At 68.4% G+C, this 19,025-nt stretch overlaps 3 protein-coding genes across 5 annotated transcripts; 1 reads left to right on the top strand and 2 right to left on the bottom strand.

Annotated features, from left to right (window-relative positions):
• The first annotated feature begins 6,262 nt into the window (after positions 1-6,262).
• PRRT3 (proline rich transmembrane protein 3) lies at positions 6,263-9,535 on the top strand. Of its 2 annotated transcripts, XM_059715968.1 has the most exons (4): positions 6,263-6,816; positions 6,920-7,567; positions 7,653-7,787; positions 8,072-9,535. In XM_059715968.1, exons 2-4 carry the CDS (start codon positions 6,940-6,942, stop codon positions 9,484-9,486), a joined length of 2,178 nt encoding a protein of 725 aa, XP_059571951.1. In that variant the 5' UTR covers positions 6,263-6,816; positions 6,920-6,939; the 3' UTR covers positions 9,487-9,535. The 2 variants fall into 2 exon arrangements, with proteins under 2 accessions (XP_059571951.1, XP_059571952.1); XM_059715969.1 differs by having other exon boundaries at positions 6,263-7,567.
• A 316-nt stretch (positions 9,536-9,851) lies between these two features.
• Positions 9,852-13,988, bottom strand: CRELD1 (cysteine rich with EGF like domains 1). Its single transcript, XM_059715982.1, has 10 exons — positions 13,607-13,988; positions 13,138-13,220; positions 12,959-13,069; positions 12,703-12,794; positions 12,377-12,553; positions 12,137-12,232; positions 11,785-11,868; positions 11,385-11,480; positions 11,164-11,307; positions 9,852-10,963 (listed from the first exon to the last, which is right to left on the bottom strand). Exons 1-10 carry the CDS (start codon positions 13,724-13,726, stop codon positions 10,743-10,745), a joined length of 1,224 nt encoding a protein of 407 aa, XP_059571965.1. The 5' UTR covers positions 13,727-13,988; the 3' UTR covers positions 9,852-10,742.
• Positions 13,989-18,914, bottom strand: IL17RC (interleukin 17 receptor C). Of its 2 annotated transcripts, XM_059715970.1 has the most exons (19): positions 18,601-18,914; positions 18,120-18,141; positions 17,835-17,987; positions 17,556-17,627; positions 17,365-17,474; positions 17,121-17,232; positions 16,998-17,042; positions 16,672-16,826; positions 16,399-16,458; positions 16,241-16,295; positions 15,867-16,048; positions 15,606-15,656; positions 15,476-15,521; positions 15,206-15,327; positions 15,054-15,122; positions 14,911-14,968; positions 14,699-14,794; positions 14,571-14,609; positions 13,989-14,501 (listed from the first exon to the last, which is right to left on the bottom strand). In XM_059715970.1, the coding sequence occupies exons 1-19, from the start codon at positions 18,685-18,687 to the stop codon at positions 14,005-14,007; spliced, it is 2,031 nt and encodes a 676-aa protein (XP_059571953.1). In that variant the 5' UTR covers positions 18,688-18,914; the 3' UTR covers positions 13,989-14,004. The 2 variants fall into 2 exon arrangements, with proteins under 2 accessions (XP_059571953.1, XP_059571954.1); XM_059715971.1 differs by lacking the exon at positions 14,571-14,609.
• Positions 18,915-19,025: the final 111 nt, after the last annotated feature.

Here is a 19,025-nt window from a genome sequence, read left to right as displayed (position 1 = left end):
TCTTCCCTGTCATGGCCCTCCCTGCCACCATGCATTCAGTATTGAAATGTTGAACCCCATGTCAGATTGGCCTGGGCCCCTGCCTTTGTCACCCACTGACTGTTTCCAAACAAGCCCTTCTCGCTTCCACCCACGCTTAGGAGAAGCTCCCTGTAAACATGCACAAAGCCTCCTCGTCCTCCTCCAAAAGCCTTCTTAAAACCTGCTGCTGCTTTGTTGCCTTCAAAAACTTGACAGCAGCTGGGTGGCTGGTGCGCTGAGCCCACTGCCTGTCAAGCTGACTAATATTGTCTCCTTGCTTCCTTGTGCTCCCCCCAGTCTGTCTGCATCCATCTGTTGTCTCTGCTCTTTTACACTCTGAGAAAGGGACTGACTTTTGTTCCAGGCTTGTACAGCACCTGGCACAAAAGGTCCTGCCCATGACTAAGGCCTTAGGTGCCACAGTATTAGCAATAAGATTTACAGTGAAAAACAGAAAGGTGGGGCTGAGATGGTTCAGATTTGTTCGGGCCCCTGGGCTGCATCAGATACGTTGTGCCAAAGGCCTCAATCTGTTCTTAATGTCTCTTAGCCGTTTATGCTGTTCATTGGGGTGGGAAGAATCTTTTGATTACGCCCTGATGTGAAAAAGAAACAGCTCAATCACACTGCTTAGTCTTTCCCCCACAGTAGAAGAGACCAGCTAAGTCCTGTGTGTGGCAGTGCATTTTAACTGTTCTGGACTACCCAGTTTTTGTAGGCCAGTCTGTGGAATCGCTGCTCAGACTCTGGTTGAGGAAGGCTGCTGTTTCTTGGGAGGTTTCATGTCATTTATTCACATTTTGGAGTGCACTGTTCCAGCAGGCAGGCTTGGCCAACGTGCATTGCTACACTTGCCTGCCTTTGCAGCCTCGCAGTTAAGATGGAAGACAGTGGTGGGGGCTAGCAGTGCCCCAACAGGCTGGTCAAGAGCATGGAAAGGTTGCTTTATCCCAAACCATGCTTGGCAGTGAAGAAATTCTCCTGTTTTTGAACCAGTCCTTGAAATTCAGGTCATATGAAGGATGATGTTGATTTTTTTACGCTCTCTTGCACAACAGTGGTGCTGCACGGTTTTTCCCACTTTTTCTGTGTTTTTTTTTTGTATTCCTGTCTTTGTAATTCAGGATTTATTTATACTGTTGACTTCTTTGATCATAGCTTTCAGGCCTTAGTGTCTGATTTTCTTCCTGAATTACTTCTATGCTTCAGTTTTATTAGCATTTTTTCCTCACTTCGGAAGCCCTTTCCTTATTCATATAAGGAGTTTACAGAGAGAAGGGTCATTGTGGGTACCTAGCCTGACCTGCTTAAGGCAGCAAGTGAATTCCATTCAGAAGAGCTTGCATAAAGTCAGCAGACTTCATGTAGGGCGATAGCAAAGGTTTCAAATGGTAGAGCTTCCGAACCTCGTTTCTTTACTTGTCTGCTGTTTGCATCTCAAACCAGCCTTTCCGCAGTTTTGCCTGGGATTCATGTCAACCTAGCCAGCCTATAGCCTTCCCCTTTAGAACTGATCTACCTTCCTGTTCATTCCCCTTTTCTGGGCTAGTCGAGAACATCGCATTATGACTTCCCATTGTACCAGGGTCTCGCACAACCCAACACAGTAACATCCAGGAACAAATGGTATGCACAAAACAGACAATTGAGCTCTAGTCTTCTTTCAAAAGTCCAAGTATTTCTTATTAATAGTGATTCAAAAGTATTGTTTATTAATTCAGAAGGTCACCACTGGTTTTTTATTGGAACGGTCTTCTAGCTAGCACAGAGAAAGGAGATGGTGGTATAGAAGGTAAAGCACCTTTTGAAAATAGGAACAGCCATGTAGTTCAAAAGAAGCCATTTTAAGTGAGGGGTAGAACTGACAGTGGAAAACTCAGCTCCTTCATCCTTCCTTGTGGATCCAGGATTATTTAGACTCACACAGGAGATGCTTTTTGCCCAGGAAGGAAGCTTAAATCTTAGAAAACATAATCCTTCCTTTATTAATTGACAGTGGCAGTGACTTAACTACTGACAAAGTTCTGTAGGGTGGATTTGTTCCCACAGGAGTGAGGGGCACTTTCCTTGCTCCCCTCCTACCTCTGCAGAAGGAGCTGCTATGTCTGTGAAAGGAGTTTACAGACCCTTTGGGATTGTGGTTGCCACACATTTGCTCAGAGTTAAAAACCAGCTCCCTCCTGCCTTAGCAAATTAGTCTCACGTGATCTTGAGCCATGGGATGGAGCAGCCAGCTGGGGCTTCCCAGAGAAAGCAGCGAGTTGGGTCTGATGTGAGACCCCAGGATTGCTGAGAGCAGCGGGGAGGCCTCAGGACCTGACTTGCCTGAGCCAGGGCTGGAGGAGGCTGGAGCTGGGAGGCAGCAGCAGGACTCACATGCTGAACCCACTGGGGCAGGCTGGCAGCAGGGGGGCAGAGGCATGGTTTGCCAGCTGGCTCATCTGAGCTGGAGCCAGAGGGTGGGGGGCAGAGGAAACTGCCAAGGGACAGAGCATGACAGAGACAGCTTCTGTGGGGAGCTCCTCCAGGGGTGCCCCCTCCTAAGAGCATAGCTGTATGGAAGGGAGCAGATCCTGCGCTGACAGGGGGCTCAGATCAGGGTATCGGTGTTCTGGTCTTCTGACCAGCAAGTGCATTCGCGCCAGGGGCTGCCTTTCATTCCGGTCTTTCGCAGTAACTTCCAGGCATGATGCAGCACCAAGCTGTGTGGGGTCCCCTGGGAGAGGGGCTGTGTGTGGGCCTGCCCTGCTGCCTCAGGCACAGGCAAGTGCACAGCTGGTGCCCTGAGCTGTAGTATACCTGCAGAGCTCTCCCCCGCCTTGTCTCATCACCAACACAGCCATACCTCCATTATGTTTCCATGGCAATATGCATATAAAGGCCATTCTTTTGATTCTAAGGACTCCTGTAAAACAAGGAAACAAAATGGCACAATGCAAAAAAATGTTTAAGGGCGTCAGTGTCGAAGGTTGTGTGCGCCGTGGGGTCCAGGCGGTCCCACTGCGGTCTCCTGCACCGGGCGAGGGCAGTCACACACACAACACTGAGGTTGCACCAACAGGTCACATGTTCCCACTGAAGGGCCTGGCAACAGACTGAGGACGAGCCCCTGGGACGCCGCTGTCCCTCCCAGCTTGCAGAGCTACCGAGGCTGGGGCCGCAGAGATGCTCTTGTGAAGAGCTGCCTGGGAGGAGACAGTGCCTGGGGGAACAATATCAGAGCCCAGGAGAAGCCAGGCCTGATCCTTCCAGGGACCTGAGCCCCTCTGAGGAGCTGGGGTGGGAACCCAGCCACGGCAAGTCCGTGCACCATCACTAATAGCAGGGCTGTGCCATGCTGGAGGCGGCGCGGGCCCTTCGGTGGGTCGATTGCTACGCTGGCAGGTAGCTACCGGGAGAAGGCGGGGGCGTGTGGGCTTTGTTTCTGGCGGCCTCGCCTAAGCCTGTTGCATGGTTACAGGAGCCTGGTGTCCTGCCGCAGTGGTGCCTACGAGTGCATGCTCTCTGCTAACGATACATGCCTGGCTTGGGGTGCTCTTCAGTGGCTGTGTGGGGCTGTGGCCAGGCCCTGGACCTGGCCTCTAGCCTGCACAGCCTGTGGCATCAGCCCAGTTTCTGGGGAGTGCAGAGCATCTCAGGCTGCTGTGGCTCCAGGAAGGAGCGATGGAGACCTTTCCTCAGCCCCCCACCCCTGCCAGCCTTGCAGGGGGCTCCCAGCTGGTGCCTGGTGCTGTAGGCTCAGGACCCAGCAAGCCTCCTCTCCAGCTCAGCGACTGAGCATGTGCTTGAGACGAGTGGAATGAGGCCGGCAGGCAGATGCAGCTCCTGGATGAGAGTAGGGTCAAGAAGTGTTTTGCTGCCTGTCCCCCGATGGTGGGGAGTGGTGACTCCGGGGCCCTGCCCCAGCTCAGGCCTGCAGCAGGGCCGTCTCTGGCCTGCAGCCCCGTGCTGGGGTGAGGTTGGACCAGCACTGCCACCTGCTGGGCCACAGCTCCTCTCGCTCACCCGACATGCCTGCCTGGCGGGGCTCAGCACCTGCCCTGCTGCACCTGTCGACATGAAACGCGTCTTCAGGAGAGGCCCCGGGTTTGAGCCGAGTGATCAAAGTCGCAGACCGCTCTGATCTGTCATTCCCATGGGGAGCAGCGTCATTAACGCATCAATCTTCTGATTCATCAGACGGAGGATCCGCCAAACCCAGAGCCCACGTGCACAAAACAGGATCCCAAACCCCGACGAACAGCTGTTCACTGACCCTCAAGTGACTCCAGTCCCTCCCGGCTCCAACTGCCCAACTCAGACTTATTCCCAAAGCCCCAGCTCCTGGAATCCTGTGACTCAGACCGTTTCAGCCTTCATCAAAGGACAGGAAGTGAAAGCACTTGTGCCCTCTCACTTCTGCCAGACACTCAGTGAATCTGCCCATGACAGCTTGTGTTGGTTTCTTGTTATTAGTGTCGAGGAAACTGAACCTAATTTACACTCCATGCGTGTGAGAGCCTTGATTTTGTACCCTGAGCCCAAGGCTGGACCAAGCTGGCAGAAAGCTGTGGTGTGAGCGAAGGAAGGCATTGCTAGGGCAGGGTGTGCTGAGAACGAGACATGGGAGCGGTCGGCTGGGCTCATGCAGCATGAAAGCAGGGGAGCAGCAGCCTGGAGTGCCCTTTGTGAGCCTCTGGGCTCCACTGCAGAGGCAAGAACAAGCGACAAAGCGAGGGACATGGGGCTCTGGTCTGGAAAGAGAAGGCACATGGGTGAGTCGCAGGCCTGCCGGCTCCACAGGCCCACTGCCCTCATCCCTGCTTTGAGAGTGTATTTCTGTGTGCCCCCCATGGTAGCGGGGGGGTGGTTGTTCTTTCTGCCTGGTATTGAGCCCCGGCTGTCCCCGCTTCTTCCCCAGACCCAAGGAAGGTCACTTCGTGCCCAGGAGATGTCTAACCTCTTTCCCGACTATACAGCTGGTTCAGTTTAAGGGATCACTGAACATGCCCAGATGCAGGGGGCAAGCACCCCAGGGAAGATGGACAAGCGGCCTGGGGAGATAAAGCGAGCAGGAGGGTGGGGTCTGTTAGCACTACCGGGACTGCTGGAGCTGCCAGCGTGGGGCAGCCGGACCAGCTCTTGGCTGGCCCTGCTGTGGGCGTTCTGACCACGCGCTTGTAAGTGCAGCTACCGTTCATGGCTGTGACCAGCCCCCATGGTTCACAGAAGCCAGCGATGCTTCGGCATGTAATGAAGGGGTTTTAGCAGGATCACTGGTGGCCACAGCCACACAGCAGCACCAGAGCATGAGTCCCGGCTGGCAGGGGCATACCTGTGTGCCTGTGCATCTGGCTGTTCATTTGTGCTGTCCAGTGGACATGTGCACGTGTCCGTGTCAGCATCTCCATCTGTGCTAGGAGTGCTGCGAACAGCTGCATTTTCCTGGGCCCTGCGCTTCCTGCCTGAGCCTCTGCCGCAAAGCTCCCATGCTTCCTGCAGACCCCTGCTTGCCCGGCCTGAGCAGCCCAGTCCTGGCGCAGCACCACCACGCGGTCCCTGTGGCCAGACATGGGAGCGGCGGGAACCGGGGGCTCTGGTGCCAGCTAGGCGCCACTCACTGCACCTCGGGGCCCACAGGTCTGGCCCCTGCCTGGCGCTGTGACCCACACAGCAAGCACAAGGGCTGAGGAGCCCAGCTGCCTGCCTGCTGCTCAGGTCCCACCCCTGTCAGGCCAGGGGCGATGCATGCTTCTCGCAGGGGCTGTGTGTGCTGGCGGACAAGGCCATGGCCCCGTGCCCCGTTGCAGCCAGCGGGATGTGCTCATTTCCCATGCCATAGTCTTTGATGCTTTTGTGGCCTTTCCACTTGGTTCCACTTGGCTGGCCAGACACACGGCTTGTAGGAGCTGCCATCTGCTGCCATTGGCGTGTGTGGCTGCAGCTCCCCCGGGGGAATCCACTGGGAGGGGAAGAATGAGGCTCTTGTGCCGTGGGGGCCCCTGTGAGTGCAGCCCAGCTGAGAGGGGAAGCTCAGGCACCAGCGTATGGGCTGCAGAGCAGTTGCCTGTGCTGCTGTGACACTGGTGGGGGCACAGGGGCCCCAAGCTGCTCTTGCCCAGCCCACCTCTTGGCACAGGAGCAGCTGAGCCACCCCCACAGCAGGGCTCTGGACTCTGGCAGACCCGTTCTCTGAGGAGCTCAGTAGGGCCATGCCTGGTGCAGATACTGGGGACAGGGGCGGAGGCTGGTCCCCAGGGGCTGCGGGTGCCAGTTGTGGGGCCAGGCCCAGTCACGATGGTGCTGGCCGAGGTAACCCCGTCCTGGCTCCACCTGCAGTTCGCCTCGGGCCAGCCGGGCCCGGCCCCGGGCCCTGAGGAGGCAGGTGCTGGGTGCCGGGGCTCTGGGCCTTGCCTCTGCCTGGAGCAGGGCCGCCTCCCTGCCCCGTTAAAGCCACCCGGCCCGGCCCGGCCCGGCCCGCGCTAATCCCGCGGCCCCGTGTGCCGGCGGGGTCCAGCGCTGCGGGGCATCCCGCACCAGCCGGGCCGGGGAGGCGCGGGCCAGGCGGGGCGCAGCTCGGAGGGGCCAAGCCCTGCCGGTGTCCCTCACCCGCGGCCCTGACCCTCCGCCGCGGGCTGCCGGAGCCGGGGGCAGGGCGCGGGCCGCGGCGCCGCTCAGGTTGCAGCCCACGTGGGCCGGTAATCCGGCGGCTGCGGTGCGGCTGCTCGGCGCGGCGCGGCGCGTGACCGGGTTCCTGCCGCCGCAGCGCCGCGCTGGCCCCGCCGCTCCCGGCGCGGCCCGGCCCGGCGCCGCCAGGTGAGGGATGCGCGGGGCGGGCGGGCGAGAGGCTCCCGCCGCGCCGGGCTGTCCCCGCGGGCCGATCCCGCACCCGCACCCAGGCGGCCTCTCCTTCCCGCAGGCTGTAGCGCGGGGCTCGCCATGGCCGCGGCGCGGCTCCTGGCCTGGGGCCTGCTGCTGCCCGCCCTGGTGCAGCCCGGCCCGCCCGCCGCCCCGCTCGGCTCCAGCGGCGCCGGCGAGCCCGAGGCCGAGCCCGAGGCCGAGGCCAAGGAGCGGGTGACGGCCCCGGCGGGGGGCTCCGCCCTCTGGGCCCCGCTCCTGGGCGCCGCAGACTCCCGGCAAGCGCGGGAGGCGCGCCCGGGCATCGCCAGCCCCTGGACAGAGACCCCGCGGGCCGTGGACCGCAGCCCGGCCGCAGCGCGGACCCCGACCCCGCGGCCCAGCGTGTCCACCGTGGCCCTACGGGGGCCGCCGCGAGGAGCCGAGGGCACGTCCCCCGCGCCGCACGGGGCTGGCGCGGGACTCGACTCGCACGCGGATCTGGCACCGACATCGGCCTGGACAGAGGGGCCCCTCGCCCGCCCGCGCAGCACCCGGGGGGCCCCGGCCCGCAACGCCACGGCCACGCCAGCGCCCGCGCCCGCGCCCGCGCCGGGAGCCACCTCCGCGGGGCAGCCCCACGCTCGGCCCAGCCCCGACACCCGCCCGGCCACGCCGGACCCCGCGCCAACCGGCTCAGGCTCAGCCGCCCCCGCGCCTCCCCTCCCAGGTAGGTGCCCCCCGGCGAGACCTGGCCACAGGGTCGGGCCTGCTCCAGCGGCCCCACGGGTGCCCCGCACTCGCTTCACTTCCAGGCACCGGCACGACCACGGCGACAGCCGAGGACATTGGCTCCCCGCAGCGCGTTCGCGGCGCCGTGGGCCCGAGACTCCCCGCGAACGCCACGGCCACGCCGGCTGCAGACGTCACGCCGGGGACCCCGCGCGCAGGTGACGGGGGCGGGGGTGGCGGCCCGGGCCCGGATCCGGCTGGGCAGACAGTGGCGGGCAGGCTCGGGCCCGGCGGCGGTGCTAATCCCGGATTAGCCGCGGTGCCCAGCTGGGCCCGGCCGCCCTGGCAGCCTGGCGCGGGCAGGCAGCGGAGCCGGGGGCCGCCCTCGCCCGGCGCCGGGTGACAGGTGGCGGCGGGGGAGGCGTGCATCTGCCGCGGGCTGGAGCAGGTGGCGGCCGGCCGGCCCCGCCTGCAGCCAGCCCGCTCCCGCTCCCTCCCGCAGGCCCCAGCCCCGCGCCGCCGCGCAGCACCCCGCGCCGGGGCCTGATCCGCGTGAGCACGCAGCGGGCGCTGCCGCCGCCCCCCGACCGGGACCGGGACCGGGACTGGGACCAGGACCGGGACCCGGGCCGCGCCCGGCCCGGCCCCACCTCGGCGCCGCCCAACGCCACGCGGCCGCGCTGGGCCGAGCTGCCCCCGGCGCTGCGCCTGGCCTGGGCGCTGCACGTCTACGGCGCCGGCGCCCTCTTCGCGCTGCTCAGCCTGGGCGCGCTGGCGGGGCTGGCGGCGGTCCGCGCCCTGCGCCCCCCGCACCTGCGCTGCGTGGCGGCGGCACACGCGCTGCTGCTGGGCGCGGGGCTGCTCCGCGCCGCCTTCCTGCTGCTGCTGCTGGCCGCGCCGCACGGCCGCCCGCCGCCCCGCGCCCTGCTGCTGCTGCACGCCGCGCCGCTGCCGCTGCTGCTGGGCGCCCTGGCCGCGCTGCTGCTGCGCTCCGCGCCGCCGGCCGCGCCGGGCCTGGCCGCGCTGCTGGGCGCGCTGTGCGGGGCCGCGCTGCTGGGCGCCGAGCTGCTGGGCGCGGGGCTGGGCGCGCTGTGCGGGGCCGCGCTGCTGCTGGCCGGGCTGGCGGCCTGCTGGCGCCGGCGGCTGCGGGCGCTGGCGGGCTGCGCCGCGCTGGGGCTGCCGTGCTGCGCGCTGCAGGCGTGCGGGGCGCTGTGGCTGTGCGGGGCGCCGGCCGCGCCCGCGCCCGCACCCGCCTGGGCCTGGGGCGGCTGGGCCGCGCAACTGGGGCTGTGCGCCTGCGAGCTGGCGCTGGCCGGGGCGCTGCTGGCGCTGGCGGCGCGGGCGTGCGGGGCGGCGGAGCACGCCTGCTGGGCCAAGGCCGCGCGCTACCTGTGCGCCCCGCGCAAGGCCGCGGCGCCGCTGGGCCCCTGCCAGCCGCAGCCCCTGCCCGAGCCCGGCCCCGGGCCCGGGCCCCGGCCCAGCCCCCGCGCCAGCCTGAGCGAGCTGGAGCTGCGCCCGCCGTCGCCCATCAGCCTGAGCCGCAGCATCGACGAGGCGCTCTGCCGCCGCCACCTGCTGCGCCGCCGCCTCTTCCCGTCGCCGCCGGGCCGCCCCGCCCGCCGCCGCAGCCTCCCCGAGGCCGAGCCACGGCCCGGCGGCTCCCCGCGCTCCGCGCCCCGCAGCGCCTCGCTGGGCGGCAGCTCCCTGGGCAGCCTCTCGCGGGGCTCGCTGCAGATCAGCTGGGACCCCTGGCGCCACGGCCGGGCCTCGCTGGAGAGCCTGGCGCCCCGCGCCCCGCACCCCGCGCAGCCCCCGCGCGGCCCCGACGAGGCGGAGCGCGAGGCCCGGCGCAGCTTCGTGGCGCTGAGCCGGCGGGTGGACTCGCACAGCCTCTCCAGCGACACCATCGAGCTGTGACCGGGCCGGCCCGGCCCCTGTGCCAAGCGACAATAAACCCTGTCCCGCAGCCGCCCCGCCTGCTTCTTGTCGGGGCCGGGGCGCGTGCAGCCCGAACCCAGCACCGCCCGCCCGCAGCACAAGCATGGAGTCGGTGGGGGATGAACTTTTATTTTCCTGAGCTGCAGCAGACAGACGCGGCCGCGCAGGGGGGAGGCTCATGCACAGGCGGGGCCCAGTGCCGCCCAGCCCGGGGCTGCAGCAGGGAGGGGACGGGGGTGGCCCCTGCCCCGGGCTGGGGGCAGTGCTGCCAGGCCCAGGGTGCCCTGGCACTGCCCTTTGCTGCCAGGCTGTGCTGCAGCTGCCCCCAGCTCAGGCCCTGAAGGGGACCTGCCTAACACGGACATTGAGCCCTAAGGTCAAGAGGGCAGATGGATGTCCTCCCACTGTCCCGTGTCCAGCGTGCCAGGCCCATGCACCTGGCGGTCTCGCAGCTGGGCAGGGCGGGCGTGGCACACTAGGGCCGGGGGAGGTGGCCAGCTCCTTGGGCTGGGAAACGGCAGGCCAGCAGTGCAGCTCTGGGCCCCCGAAGGGCCCAGCAAAGCTGGGGGCAGGGCGGGGGTTTGCTAGCAGCCAGGGGCTGGCAGGAGTGCTGAGAAGCAGCCCGGTAGCTCCTCGGGGCAGGCAGAGTGCAGGGCTCATGTAGACAAGCTGCAATGCAGCAGAGCAGGGCAGAGCCCACAGCTGCTGCTGCCACACGGGTCCCTCCAGGAGGAGAGGCGCTGAAGAGGCAATAGGGCTGGACAGGGAGGGCAGAGCAGCCTGAGCTGGGAGGGGGCTACAGGGCAAGGGCCTGGGTCCCCAACAGCCCCACCTCAGTCCAGTCAAGTCCCAGGGCCACAGGGACCTTGGCCTCAGAGCACAGGAGCTCCCCTAGGCACCAGTCCCCCTTGGCCAGCTCCCACTTTGGGGGACTCAAAAGCCCCACAACTGAACTAGGGCCCTTCAGGAGATGCCACAGTCCCACTGGCACTGTGGGTGCTGTTCACCAGGTACTGGACCCACAGGGGCAAAGTCAAGGGGGCACAGCCAGCGCCTGGCCCTGAGAGGTCCGGCCCACTGGGCTCTGAACTGGTGCAGGCTGGGACTGCACTGGAAACGCACAGGGCACAGGCCATGCCACCAGCCGCAGGGCCCGCTCTCACCCAGGCCCCATGTGCACGGACCCTCTGCCTGAGCCCCAGGCACAGCCCGCCCTGCCCAGGGAGCCGCCCGCACTATCTGCCCTTCATGAAGCCATCGAGCACGCGGTCACCGCGGTCTGAGAGCCAGTAGCCGGCCATGGCAGCCACAGCGCCGATGAAGATGGCGGTGAAGACCATGTCACCCTTGGCAGCCAGCGTGGCCAGTGCACAGATCACCACGCCGAAGAACATCTGCTGCAGCACCACCACCTCGTCATCTGTCACGTCGTCGAAAAAGCCCTTGGGCGGGGACTCTGCGGGGGCCCGGAGGGGTCAGGGCCAGCCTGACCTGGCTCTGCCCCAGGGAGACAGCACGGCCCCCTGCCTGGACCCCCCAGTCTCCTGTTCTAACTGCTGCCCCCTAATGATGCATGTCACCCCTGGGCCACATCCCAGCCTGAGAGGGCCTTGCTCTGCCCACGGCAGCAGCCCCAGCCCCCGAGGGAGGCAGTACCTGGCGGCTTGTCCTCGATGCACTCGCCGTCCCTGCGCATGTGGCCCTCGGCACACACGCACCGATACGCGCCGTCTGTATTCTCGCAGACCTCATGCACCCCAGAGCACACGGGCTCCTCCATGCTGGCACACTCATCCACATCTGCAGGGCGAGGGGGCTGAGGTCAGAGGTGGGGGGGCTGCAGGAGCACTGACCAAGGCAGGGGCTGGGGCACTCACCGAGGCACTTGGCGCCGTCCCGCTGGTACCCCTTGTTGCACTTCTTGCAGCGGGCAGGGCCAGCGCCCATGCAGCCGATGCAGGCCGTGGAGCAGTCTGGGCGACAGGAAGGCGTGAGGGGAGGGAGGCCCCTCAAGCTGGGGCCACCACAGACAGATGGACAGCAGGACACACTCCCCTGGACCGCAAGGCCCAGTGCCCTGCCCATAGCCAGGCCCAGAGGCAGGTCAAGCCAAGTGGGGAAGGGGCCCTTCCCTGTGCCAGGGCAATGGCACCGGGGTGGGCACCAGGCGAGGATGTGCCCAGGGTGGCAGCAATGCTAGGGTCACAGGCCGGGTGCTCTAGTAGAGCAGCTGCAACCCAGCCCCCAACATGCCCCACACCCTGGATGGGCGCTGACCTCGGCACTCGTAGGAGCCCTCCGTGTTGACGCAGAACTGGTTGGCCCGACAGTGCGCCATCTCCGTGCCACACTCGTCTATGTCTGCAGTGGAAGGGGCGTCAGCAGCGGGGGACCGCCCACAGGGCTACTGCCCCCAGACCCGCTCCCCCATGCACGCTCCTCTGACGGGGGTGCAGTCCTGCACCCCTCTTGCGGCAGCTGAGGAGAAGGGGAAGCTCCTCCAGGCCGGGGGGGAGAATCGCGCAGAGAAAGCAGCACCCCAGGGCTGCGGGTTCTGCCAGACCCAGGCAGGGTCACTGCACCCTGCGCCTCGCCCTCCGGTCTGAGCCCTGCGTCCGTGGGGACTCACCGATGCACCGGTGGTCGTGCAGCATCCAGCCCCTCTTGCAGCGCAGGCAGCTGGAGTCCTCCGGCCCCGAGCAGCGCCCGCAGGCCGGGTAGCACTCTGCAGGTGGGAGGCGGTGGTGAGGCCAGGGCCGAGCCCCAGCGCCCCATGCACGCTGCAGCATCCTCTCCAGGCTGCGTAGGGCCCAGGCCCCCGGGTGCAGCAGGTCACGGCCCCCACCCCCGGCCCCAGCCCTCTACCTACCAGCACATACCAGGTGGCTCTCGTTCCGGGACGCCTCATAGTAGCCGTCGCCGCACTCGGAGCAGAAGGAGCCGCCGTAGCCCGGGCTGCACATGCACAGGCCGGTGCCCCCGCGCGTGCCGTCGCCGTCACACTTCCCGTTCCCGCTGCACGGCTGCTGGGGCCCGCCGGCGCAGGCTGCGGGAGGGCGCGCTGAGGGCAGGGCCAGGCGCAGCCGCTCCTATCCCCGGCCCCAGCCCCAGCCCCACCGCAGCTCCCGGGTCCCCCACCCCCATCACCCGGGCGCCCAGCCTGGCCCGACCTGGCCAGGGCAGCGGGGGACTCACGCAGGCAGTCGGGGCCGTAGGTGCCGGGCGGGCAGCAGAGCTTCAGCGTGTCCATGCAGAGCCACTGGAAGAAGTCGGGGTGCAGCTGCTGCCTGGGGGGACAGCGGGGCCGGCCGTGACCCGGGGTGCTGCGCTGCGGGTTGGCGCCCCGGGCCCGCTTCCCCGGGGCCTGGCTGGTGCCTGGGGCTGGCCCGGCCGCCCGCGACCCCCGCCGCCCGCCAAGCAGCTGGGGCCGGGCCGGGCGGGCAGCACTCACTCGTGGAACCACCAGCGCTCGACGTGCTCCTCGCTCTGCTCCAGCAGCCGGTGACAGGCGAAGTCGGCGGCGCCGCACGCGCCCTCCAGCACGTCCAGCAGGCGGGTCTCGCTGCGGGCGGGGGCGGTCAGGGCACGGCCGCCGCCCGCAGCCCCCCCCCGCACCGCCCCGCCGCTCACCTGTGCCGGTACTTGGCCAGCTTCTCCTCCTCCCACGCCGTGTTCCCGCCGCCGAAGTTGTCCCGCTCCGTCCGCTCCAGGCCCTGGGGCCGCCGCACGTCACCGCCCGGCGCCGCCAGCCCCCCGGCGCGCCCCCCGCCGCTGCCGGGCGTGTCCCCCCCGGCCCGGGCCCGACCTCCGCCCGCACCGGGTCGATGTCGGTCCCAGGCAGTCCCCCCGCACGGTGTCGGTCGCGCCCCCCCCCGCCCCCCGCCGCTGTCAGCCGTGCCCCGCGGTCCCGCTGGTGTCGATGTCGGTCCCAGGCAGTTCCCCCGCACGGTCTCGGTCGCGCCCCCCCCGGTCCTGACCCCCCGCCCCCGCCCCGCCGGTGTCAGCCGTGCCCCCCCGTCCCGGGCCCCCGCACGGTGTCGGTCCCAGTCGCCCCCCCCCCCCACGGTGTCGGTGTCGCGCCCCGGCCCCGGCCCCGCACCTGGCGGAAGCTGCGGGCCAGGCCTTGGCAGGTGCGGCAGGGCTCGGGGGCGGCGGCCGCGGGCAGCGCCAGCAGCAGCAGCAGCGGCAGCGGCAGGAGCGGGCGGCAGCGCGGCGCCATCGCGGCCCCGCACCGCCCCGCACGGCCCCGCCGCAGCGCCCCCGCCCCGCCCGCTAAGCACCGCAGTCCACGGCCGGCCCAGCGCCTCCGCCAATGGCGGCGCGCCCTGCTGCGTGACGTTCCGGCGGGCGGCCAATCCGCGGGCTGCGCGCAGCCCCGGCCGCCGGCACCTGTGCGGGGTTAAAGGGGCCGCGCGGGGGGGGCAGGGGGTGTCCCGCACGGCGCATGTCCCGCGTGCGCGGCGGAAGGACGAGGCGGCGGCCCAGAGCAGCGCGGGTTTATTGCGGGCGCGGCGCGGCCAGTGCGCGCAGCAGGGCGGGCAGCTGCGCGGGCAGCGCGAAGGCGGGCGCGGCGCGGAGCAGCGGCGGGAGGCGCGCGGGCCGCAGCCCCGCCACGCAGGCCACGAGGTAGCGGCCGCCGCCCGCGCGCCCCGCCGCGAAGTCGGGCAGGACGGCGTTGAGCGCCGCCGCGAAGACGTCCAGCGGGTCCGGGTCCGGGTCCGGGTCCGGGGGCGGGGCGGCCCCGCGCAGCCAGCCCGCGCAGCGCTCCGCCGCGCCCGGCGACAGCAGCAGCAGCACGGCGCCGCCGTCCCGCAGCGCCCGGCGCCGCTCGGCGTGCAGCCAGGCCAGCGCCCCGCGCGCGCTCAGCTCCGCGCGGCTCCACTGCTCCAGCGCCGCCGCCGCGCCCCGCGCCCGCAGCTCCGCGCCCAGCGCCGCCGCCGCGCCCTGCTCCGCCGCCGCGTACAGCACCAGCACGCGCCGGCCCCGCAGCGGCCCTGCGGGGGGAGGGCGCTCAGGCGGGAGGCGGCAGGGGGCTCCCCGCCCCGCCCCGGTCCCGCACTCACCCGCGGCGCCCGGCTCCGCCTTCAGCAGCCGCAGCCAGCCTGCGGGGACAGCGGGGGTGAGGGCCCGCGCGCGAGGCAGGCCCGCGGTGCTGCCCGTGCGCCGGGCGGGGGCGGGGGCGGGGTCTCACCTTTGAGATGCTCCTTGTTGAGCAGCAGCAGCAGCAGGGCGCCGGCCGCGCAGAGCAGGCCCCCGGCCCAGGCCAGCCCCCAGCGGGAGCGCACGTCTGCGGGCACAAGCACGGCTGCTGGGACCGCCCTGGCAGCCCACCCGCCCACCCGGCCCAGAGGCCAGGGCAGCCCTGAGCACGGCCGCAGGCAGGACTCGCCCCCACGCACTCACACTTGTCCAGGGAGCAGGCCCAGCCTGTGCCCGCGGCACCGCCCTCCACGCGCCAGACCTGAGGGGAGAGATCCTTGTTCGTGCCTGGGCCTGGCGCAGGGCCCCCCCTGCCCCGCCCCGCATGTGCCCGGCCCCGTGCTCACCTGTAGGCACTGCCCCGACTGCACGTCCTGTCGCAGGTGCTGCTCCAGGAGCCCGGGGTCAGCAGCACCCTGCCAAGGAGACCCAGGGTGAGTCCGGCCCCCGGGCACAACCCGGCAGGGCAGGGGGCCCCGGGCTGGCCAGGGCAGCTTACCATGCTGGTGGAGCTGGTGAGTGGGACACAGGTGCCCCGCTCCACAGCACAGAGGGTCGCACTGCCCTGGGGGTCTGCGGTCTCCACAAGGAGCAGGTCGGCTGGGCGGGCAGGCAGGGTGCCTGGGAACAGAGGACAAATGAGCATTCACGGGCGCAGGGCAGCAAGCTGCCCCCGGGGCCCTCAGCTCTGCCTCAGGTTTCCTATGGGGCCAGAGCCCCTCCACCAGCCCCCCAGGCAGGCTCCGTGCCATCCCGGGGCGGTACTCACCCTCCTGCAGACACTGTGTGAGTCGGACCTGCCCCTCGCTCCTCACCTGGCAGAGAGAGGGGTCAGCAGGAGCCGGCGGCAGACCTCAGCCGCAAAGGGGGCTGGCCAGGAGCCCTGTGGAGGCTCTTACCTGGATGCAGAGGTTCGGGTGAGGCTGCAGTGTGTCCAGCTCTTGTAACCCCTGAGAGGGGAGGGGGCAGCGTCACGTGTGTCCCCAGCCACGCAGGGCCTAGCTCCGTGCCACTGGGTGCCCGTGGCAAGCACCCTCCCACCCGCTTGCAGGGCGCTCTGCTCCAAGGAGAGATGCTGTCCCTGCCCAGCGCTACCCATCCTCTACCCTCCTGCTTTGCCCCCAGCCGCCCAGCTCCCCATGGCAGGCAGACCCACTTACGGGCAGGGTGGCCTGGCGCAGCTGAGGCAGCGCGGTGCAGGGCCCGGCGGGGTCTGGTCGCCAGCAGGGCATGAGCTCGGCTGAGATGTCACATGGTGCAGATATCTTGTAGCTCAGCGTCCCCTTGTTGACACGTAACTTCAGCTGGGTCTGCGCCCACAGCCGGGCCCACGCAGCAGTGTCTGCAGGGAAGGAATGGGGGGGTCTGGGCAGCAGCCATGCAGTGCCTTTGCATCTGGTCTGCCCGCCTGCCCACCCCCTGCCCACATGAGGCACCTCTTGGGGCCTCCAACCTGGCCCCAGCCCTGCTGGGCATCCCTGGAGCCCCTTTAGCCAAGCCACACCCTCCTCAGTGCTGGTCCAGCTGTCCCTACCATTTGAGAAGGGGCACAGGATGGTCCTGGGCGGGTCAGGGATCTCGGGCCAGACCTAGGAGAGAAGCAGGGCAAGAGGAGAGCCCCCTGCCCAGCGGCACCCCCTGCCAGCCCCATGCCCCTGGTGCCCCCTGCCAGTGCCACTCAGCTGGGCCTACCTGCAGGCAGACGCAGGGCAGCATGTGGGCCTCAGGCAGGCTGTAGTTCTGGGGTGCACTCTGCACCCAGGAATGAGACACTGGTCACTGACAAACCGGGCCCAGCCAGCCCTGGCCCCTGCGGGCAGCACAGCCCCAGGGACAGGGCACCCCAGGGCTGTGCTGGTGGAAGAGCTGGGCCTGGAACATGGGAGTCCAGCTGCCCGCTGCTCCCTGCCTTAACCGCTGGGCCACTGCCGCCCAGGGAGGGCCCAGGGCCCAGCCCGCACTCACCAGTGTGGTCCTGTTGCCGAGGTTGGTGCACCCCTGGGTCTGGTTGCGATAGACCCACAGCGTGTAGTTCAGCCATGCAGGGACGGCCACTGGCACCTCCACTTGCAGCTGCACCACTGCCTCCGTTGGTCTCGGGGACACCTGCAGCCTGGGCACTGCAGGCACAAAGAGTGAAGCTGGGACCCCCGCCCCATGCCGCCCTCCAGGGACCCCTGGCCCCGCTTGCTGGCGTGGAGCTGTCTGTCTGTCCAACGGTCCCTCTACACAGGCTCCTCTAGCTCCTGTGGATGCCAGGGAGCAGGGCGGGCAGTGCCCTAAGCACCTACCTTGGCACAACTGCATGGCGTCCTGCGCTGCCAGCCAGGAGCAGCCTGCAGGGAGGAAGTGCAGGTCAGCAGGGCTGGCAGCCAAGGGGAGGGGCTGGCTGCCCAGGGGGATGGGGCACTCACTTGGGATGTGGTGGGTTTTGTTCAGCACCTCGTGGTAGAGGGGCTGTGTGTAGGACATGACGAGCACCTCCGCCTGCAGGGGAGCCTCGAAGCAGTGGAACCGCAAAGAACCCTGGGGAGTGGACAGGCGTCTGGCGGGGTCACGCAGCACCCACCTTGCCCCTCCCAGCCCCTGTGCCCTGCAGTGGGAGCAGAGTGCCTGGTTCCCAGCACGGTGCTGCAACCCCTGGGCCCTGCCACCTACCACAGTGCGGCCAGGGTGTGTGACAGCCCTGTGCAGCTGGACCTCGATGGCGGCACAGCGGGAGGATGATGGGCTTTGGGCTGAAAGCACCAGCCAGCCCCGCAAGGCTCCTGTGGGGAGAGGGGCAACAGGAGCAGGGCAGCACAGAGTCCCCAGCAGGGCTGGGCAGGGCCTGGCCACGGGGCACTTACCACCATCCCTGGGGTGCAGAGGGGCTGCTCCAGGCGTGTCTCTGGTGCCATCAGCTGCCACCTCCTGGGGCCCTGCAACAGCAGCGGCTGCTTGCGAACTCCCCACAAGCACCTGTGCCCCCCAGCTCACCCAACCTGGCCAAGGGAGTTGCTGCCCAACCAGCCCTGTTCCACCCAGGGCCTTGCCATGCACCTCCTCGAGGGCATGGCTCCCTTCCCCCTGGGCTGCGGGGCAAAGCCCGAGCATGGGCCCCCACACACCCCTGGCCTGGCCCTCACCCAGCACAGTCAGGTGCAGGTCCACGCGGAGGCAGGCAGAGCAGGCGCGGCCATGCCTGCAGCGCAGCTCCGGCTCTGTTTGCAGCTGCGTGGGCACCAGCACGGGGCCGCGAGGCTGCACCTGGGTGCCGGGGCTGCACAGCACGTCGGCCTCTGTGGGGGTGGAGAGGGGGCCTGTACCGCCGGGCACTGGAGCAAGCTGTGAGCCCTGCCCCGGGCTGCTGGGGCAGCACCCTGCAGCCAGGCAGCATGCCCGGGTCACCGGCAGGGTTGGGGGACACTCACCCAGCAGCTGGCAGGACAGGCCCTGCAGGGAGAAGGCAGAGGTCAGAGCCCGGCCCCTACGGCCACGCAGACCCCCCTGCCAGCTCCTGCCCCCACCCCGCAGCACCTCGCCACCCACCGCAGGCCCGCCCCGCAGCAGCCCTGCCAGGACCCCGTCCGTCCGCGGGTGCCGCATAGGGCCGCAGGCGGCAGTGGGAGCCCTTGTGGCTGGCCCGGCTCTGCCCTGCTGCCTGGCTGGTCCCCAGAGCTGGCCCCAGCCCCAGGCAGGGCCCAGGTGTGACTGTCACTGTGGGTTGTGGAGCGGTGCCAGCACTGCCAGGCGGCAGGTTTGTTGACTGAGCTGAGCAAACAGCTGCGCGGAGGCCCTGCCGGCTGGGGGAGGGCAGGCCCACCTGGAACCAGCCCAGTGAGCGCGGTGCCCGGTGCCACGTCCCAGCCTGGCCCATGAGGCCACCGGGGGCCCGGCAGACCCTGCACGCACCTGGGAGCAGCTGACAGAGGGCCAGGCTGCGCGGGGCTCCACGACAGGCAGCAGTGCCAGGAGCAGCCCCAGGCGCAGTGCCTGCATCGCAGGTCCCACCGCCTCAGAGCCAGCCCTGGGGCCTGCGCCACCCCACCATGGCTCTGCCGGCCACAGGGGCAGCCCCGGGCCGGGGTCCTGGCTGGGCCCGTGGCGCAGAACTGGCTTGGGGCGGCCGGCTGTCAGCCTCAGCGCCTGGGCCTGTGGCACGGCCAGCCTGCGCACGTCCGGCCTGCCTGTCTGTCCCTCCCAGTCCCAGCTCCCTTCCCCTTCCCCTTCCCGGGAAGCAGGTCAGAGGGCAGGTGTGTTCCCAGCTTCCTGCTGCACCTGGGTCCTAGCGCAGGCGCCGGCGAGGCGAGGCGAGGCGGGGCCTGGCTGCTCCGAGC

The sequence above is a fragment of the Alligator mississippiensis genome, chromosome 12, assembly GCF_030867095.1.
Source record: "Alligator mississippiensis isolate rAllMis1 chromosome 12, rAllMis1, whole genome shotgun sequence".
Taxonomy (NCBI): domain Eukaryota; kingdom Metazoa; phylum Chordata; order Crocodylia; family Alligatoridae; genus Alligator; species Alligator mississippiensis.
Note: the sequence above shows the minus strand (reverse complement) of the source record. Positions and strands in the feature narration are given on the sequence as shown.

Bases quoted from the DNA above. Each gene is read 5' to 3' on its own strand.
- IL17RC (XM_059715970.1), bottom strand. From the start codon at position 18,687: ATGCAGGCACTGCGCCTGGGGCTGCTCCTGGCACTGCTGCCTGTCGTG. The intron at 17,233-17,364 runs GTAGGTGGCAGG...TCCACTCCCCAG, and splicing joins CACACCCTGGCCGCACTGTG to GGTTCTTTGCGGTTCCACTG. The intron at 15,522-15,605 runs GTAAGAGCCTCC...TCTCTCTGCCAG, and splicing joins ACCCGAACCTCTGCATCCAG to GTGAGGAGCGAGGGGCAGGT.
- PRRT3 (XM_059715968.1), top strand. From the start codon at position 6,940: ATGGCCGCGGCGCGGCTCCTGGCCTGGGGCCTGCTGCTGCCCGCCCTG. The intron at 7,568-7,652 runs GTAGGTGCCCCC...CTTCACTTCCAG, and splicing joins CCCCGCGCCTCCCCTCCCAG to GCACCGGCACGACCACGGCG. The intron at 7,788-8,071 runs GTGACGGGGGCG...TCCCTCCCGCAG, and splicing joins GCCGGGGACCCCGCGCGCAG to GCCCCAGCCCCGCGCCGCCG.
- CRELD1 (XM_059715982.1), bottom strand. From the start codon at position 13,726: ATGGCGCCGCGCTGCCGCCCGCTCCTGCCGCTGCCGCTGCTGCTGCTG. The intron at 13,221-13,606 runs GTGCGGGGCCGG...CGGCGGCCCCAG, and splicing joins TGGCCCGCAGCTTCCGCCAG to GGCCTGGAGCGGACGGAGCG. The intron at 12,233-12,376 runs GTAGGTAGAGGG...TCCCACCTGCAG, and splicing joins GAGCCACCTGGTATGTGCTG to AGTGCTACCCGGCCTGCGGG.